We start from the raw sequence: 5209 nt of genomic DNA, 5'->3' as shown, positions 1-5209 counted from the left end.
GTACAGTACTGACTAATGTAATGTACAGTTGAAGTCAGAATTATTAGCCCCCCTCTTTATTTTTCCCCCAATTCCTGTTTAACAGAGAGAAGATTTTTTTTTCAACACATTTCTTAACATAAAAGTTTTAATAACTCATTTCTAATAACTGATTTATTTTATCTTTGTCATGATGACAATTTAATTCAGTTCAATTCCCCTTTATTTGTATAGCCCTTTTACAGTGTAGATTGTGTCAAAGCAGCTTCACATAAATGGTCATAGTAAATTGGAAAAGTGTAGTTCCGTTTTTTAGTGTTAAATAATAACAGTAAATAATATTTTAGTAAATATTTTGTAAACACTTCTGTACATCTTAAAGTGCCCCCCTTTGGATTTTTTTCTTTTTCTTTTTTTAAATGTTTCCCTTATGATGTTTAACAGATTCAGGAAATTTTCACAGTATTTCTGATAATATTTTTTCTTCTGGAGATAATCTTATTTGTTTTATTTCGGCTAGAATAAAAGCTATTTAATTTTTTATAAACACCATTTTAAGGACAAAATTATTAAACCCTTTAAGCTAATTTTTTTGATAGTCTACAGAACAAACCATTGTTATACAATAACTTGCCTAATTACCCTAACCTGCCAAGTTAACCTAATTAACCTAGTTAAGCCTTTAAATATCACTTTAAGCTGTATAAAAGTGCTTTAAAAAAATATCTAGTAAAATGTAGTTTACGGTCATCATGGCAAAAATAAAATAAATCAGTTATTATAAATGAGGTATTAAAACTATTATGATTAGAAATGGGGAAAAATTGGGGAATGTTTAGAAATTGGGGAAAAAATAAACATGGGGGCTAATAATTCTGACTTCAACTGTATATTTATATTTATGATATATATGTATTTTTATTTATTTATTTTTTTTTAAGTGTTGTTTTCGTACATTTTTTGTAAGGTTTAAACAAAAATCTGTTTAATTTGTTCTTCCTAGAACTTTTAGCATCAGTATTTTTCGTTATTATTTCAGCCACTAGAGAGCGCTATAAACTCTTGTAATTTGTGAGAATCCTCATAATCAAGTGTTAGAATGATGTTGTGTTGACTAAAACATTATTTATTGCTCATATAAATCAAAAAGATGTTTTTATAATTTGTATTTATATGCATAGACAAAAAAATGGACCACATACATTTTCTTTGGGAGAATAAATGACAAATAACCTCTACGTAAAAAAAAGGCAGAACAAATGTATCGTTTGCATTGTTTTATTTCTTTGTTTTTACACACAGTCATTTTTAAATAAATCTACAAACTCAAAATCAATATGATTTACATAGGAGGTACTTTTTTTATGCCTGACAACATTGAAAAAATAATGTCATTTTAAAAGGATTTAATTTAGTTGTTTTCAGACTGTATTCTTTATGTAGAACAACTTAATCATATCAGTGCCTTTGAACAGTAAGAACAGTAACATTGTTTATCAAACACTTCACCCAAACATGTTCTGTTTATAGCTCAGTCAGTCTCAGTTTTCAGGATCTTCACACCACTACAATGACGCATGCACAGTTTTTAGACGGTTTGCATCATTTTCCTCTTTGTATTCATGATGTATAAAGCAGTTTTTAAATGATGTTGTTGATAATGCCGAATCCTGCTTCTTTATCTCCCGCCAACATGACATGTACCAACTTCCTGTGCCAACGGTCATCTTGAGCTCCTGTCTGCGTTTTGTTTTCCAATCAGCTCTGAGGTCTGTTGCACAAAACGATTTGAAAAAAACCCAGACTGCAGATTAAGCTTCGGTTGAAAAAACTTAAACTTAGCTTAAGTGGTTTCACAACACTTGATTTAAACTTCCTCTGTTAACTCTGGGTTTAATTCAGGGTTTTTGATGAAAAGCCCAATCCGGCTTTGAGAAGTATGCCTCCATCACACATACACTTCAGGTAAAGTCTTGCAAATCAAATGATTGCTGGTGATCAAATTCTTGCCTGGACTTGGCATTTTCAGCAAAGAGAGCTTCTTTCCTCTTTGGTTAAAAGACCTTATATACACCTGTGGTGAACAAGACTCAGGTAAATATGTGCACTTAAAAGTGTTTAGAGGTTTTTATATTTTGAAATGGTTAAATGACTTACATAGCTTATGCCAAAAAACAAGAAGCCCAGAAAGAGTCCTGCAATAGCAGCAATTTCCCCAAGATAAACCAGAGAACTTTTATTAAACTCCATTCGCTCGACTGTTTGAGGTTCTGGAAAACAAATCAAATTCAACATGAGATTGTTAATTTGTCAGTCACGTTCATTGCCTAGTCCTCATAGTACAAGTATTCAGAGGTCTTTAAAACTACCCTTAAATATTAATGAATATTACAGCAGGGGACACCAATCTCTGTCCTAGAAGGCCGGTGTCTCTACAGGGTTTAGCTCCAACTAGCATCAACACACCTGCCTGGATGTTTCAAGTATACCTAGTAAGACCTTGATTAGCTTGTTCAGGTGTGTTTGATTAGAGATGGAGCCAAAATCTGCTGAACACTGGCCCTCCAGGAACAAGTTTGCTGACCCCTGACTTAGATTAATAACTTTACATAATGTGCTGGCACACTAGTCAACTTGAGTTTGATTTTTAAAAGTTGTCTTTTTCAATGTGAATTGTGTTTAAATACTTTTGGTGTTAAGAAAAGTACTTACTGTAGACTGTCAGAATGATATCGCCTCGCTGGTTCTGATAGCCAAGCGGAGCAGACAGAAAGCATCTGTATATCCCACTGTCTTCTGCTGTTACATTAGACAGAATAAGATTCTTTGAGTCCTCCAGTAGTACCACTTCTCGCTCGACACCGTTATATTTCTCCACTTTCCCATCATCTTCAGTGAGCCGTTTCCTCACAAGGCCAGTTAACTGCTGGGAAGGCTCTGCTTCATCAACCTGTAGAACAGACATTTCATTTGACATTTAGATAAATCCCTGAATGATTAAATTAAACACTTGTAAAAATGTACAAGGAAAAAGCACTTAAATGTTTTTCTTGCACACTAAATATACAAATGTACAAAATTTAAATCAATATTTTACTAGATTTACACATACAGTATGTCTAATATTGTATATAGGAATCATTTATAATACATTTCGGTTTTGTTTCTCATTTTATTTGTCCCTCTCCTCCTGTTTAAGTAGTTTTGAAACAATGTCTATAACAGTAACATTGATCAGATTGTTCAGATAATCTTTTGTCTTAATTTAACTGGTTATTTGCAGTGAAAAAGTTCAGAAAGTTAAAGCACTAATACAACAACCAGCCAACATAATGTTCATCAGTTAAAGCACTGATAAAGGTTAACTAACTAACTTGTTACAGTATTAATCTTTGTTAGCTCAGCTCCATCAAATAATAAGCACTGTATCGAAGGCTGTAATGTTAAAAATAATGCTCACAATTTTAAAAAAAATCTTTAATTAAGCATTTGTCATGTTAAAAGGATAGTTCATATACAAATGAATAGTGTCATAACCAGTTGCCAACATTCTTCAGAATATTTTTTTGTGTTCATCAGAGAAAATAAACTCATAAAGGTTTGAAAACACTTGAATAGGAGTTAATGCTGAGTATACTGTAATGTTTAGTTGAACTTTCCTTTAATTAGCTACTACTATTAAATGGAACCTTATTGTAAAGCTTTAGTTTACTGAATTAATATTTTGTCTTAATTTAACTGGTTATTTGCAGTGAAGAAGTCCAGAAAGTTATAGCACTAATGCAAGAACCAGCTAACATGGTTATCAGTTACATTAGTTAAAGCACTGACACTTTAACTGAGATAATAATGAAGAAAACTGTGTTACTGTATAGTCTTTGTTAGTTCATGTTAGCTCAGTTCCATCAAATAATAAACACTGTTTCAAAGGCTGTAGTAGTTAATGTTAAAATAATGCTCACAAATAGTAAAAAGGGTTTAATTAAGTACTTTTCATGTTAAAATGATAGTTCACATACAATGAATAGTGTCATAACCAGTTACTAACATTCTTTAAAATATTATTTTGTCTTCATCAGAGAAAAGAAACTCATAAAGGTTAGGAAACACTTGAGTGTGAGTAAATGCAGAGTAGCTATACTTTAATTTTCAGGTGAACTTTTCCTTAAACTAATATAGTCAGCTATTATTATTAAATTGGACCGTATGGTACCCTTTTTAAAATATGAATAAGCCCAATATACACTTCTTAACCCATTATTAATAATAATACAGATGTGTATTATATGTAATTTAGGTTCAAGTAGCTACTCAAGTGAGATTTTGTGACTATTGGCTACATTTTATCATTATATATTTTTCATTGTTCAACTGAAACAAATCGAGCGCCTAGTAAACAAAAAGACACCAACATAAGGTTTAAAACATTTACAAATCTTCACCTTATACCATATGACCGAGCGATACTGGACGCCGGTCTCTGACTTCGCCGAGCAGCGCAGCACCGCGTCTTCCCCGGCGATGGCGCGAATCTCCGGCAGCTGATCCTCCGCCACAACTGCGAATGAAAGAGGAGCTCATGTCAACCTGGATCAACAGAGTCTGCGTGAAAATACTCTCAGGGGTGCGGGTGGAGTCTTACCTAAAGTTACTAGACATACGATCAATTCCGAGAAGCGACGCATGCTTCTGACTGTGTGCCAAGCTGTAGCTAGTTGATTTTGAACTTCATTTATATAGTATGTATGAAGCAGTTTTACTTTCACCTACTTCCTTAAACTGAAAAGCACGTGGTTGGGTGTCAGTGAGGGAATCCCTCACAAGGGGTTTGTGGCATGAGTGGTCAGATTATCCAAAAAAAAAAAACTGAAACCAATTTCACACTGTATCTAACTATGATTGGCACCATGCGCTGTGGCAGGATAAGGTTTTGCCTCCCTTTGATTTGGCTCTCCTTGTTAGTTTTGCCTGGTAAGTTATTTTATGCATAGTAAGCTCGCTTTTATTTATCATTTAGCTATTTTATCGCTGAGTATTGTTTTTTAAGCGATTACAATAACCGACTCCTCTGCGTGTGTCATTAGCCATATAGGCGAAGTTAAACGGTGCTTAACGTTAGCATTTAGCATCATTATTTGCACATGCTAATGATTTTTGCCGTTTATGTCAGTTTGGCATGATCGAGATGGTTGTTTTGATGAGAAATGAATGCTTTTATTAAGTGTTTATT

At 33.3% G+C, this 5209-nt stretch overlaps 1 protein-coding gene across 1 annotated transcript; it reads right to left on the bottom strand.

Moving 5' to 3' along the window:
• Positions 1 to 1248: 1248 nt before the first annotated feature.
• Positions 1249 to 4694, bottom strand: cd83 (CD83 molecule). The gene is made up of 5 exons (NM_001098249.2): positions 4622 to 4694; positions 4422 to 4537; positions 2692 to 2929; positions 2137 to 2249; positions 1249 to 2053 (listed from the first exon to the last, which is right to left on the bottom strand). The coding sequence occupies exons 1-5, from the start codon at positions 4662 to 4664 to the stop codon at positions 1928 to 1930; spliced, it is 636 nt and encodes a 211-aa protein (NP_001091719.2). The 5' UTR covers positions 4665 to 4694; the 3' UTR covers positions 1249 to 1927.
• Between the last annotated feature and the right edge of the window lie 515 nt (positions 4695 to 5209).

Source organism: Danio rerio, chromosome 16 (assembly GCF_049306965.1).
Source record: "Danio rerio strain Tuebingen ecotype United States chromosome 16, GRCz12tu, whole genome shotgun sequence".
Lineage (NCBI taxonomy): Eukaryota > Metazoa > Chordata > Actinopteri > Cypriniformes > Danionidae > Danio > Danio rerio.
The sequence above is the reverse complement of the archived record's forward strand: the minus strand, read 5'-3'. Positions and strand labels throughout refer to the sequence as shown.

Excerpts from the sequence above, each read along its gene's own strand:
- cd83 (NM_001098249.2), bottom strand. The coding sequence starts at position 4,664 with ATGCGTCGCTTCTCGGAATTGATCGTATGTCTAGTAACTTTAG. Across the intron at positions 2,250-2,691 it reads TATCATTCTGACAGTCTACA|AACCTCAAACAGTCGAGCGA; the intron begins GTAAGTACTTTT and ends TTTGTTTTCCAG. Across the intron at positions 2,054-2,136 it reads TGTTTTTTGGCATAAGCTAT|GTGTATATAAGGTCTTTTAA; the intron begins GTAAGTCATTTA and ends TGTTCACCACAG.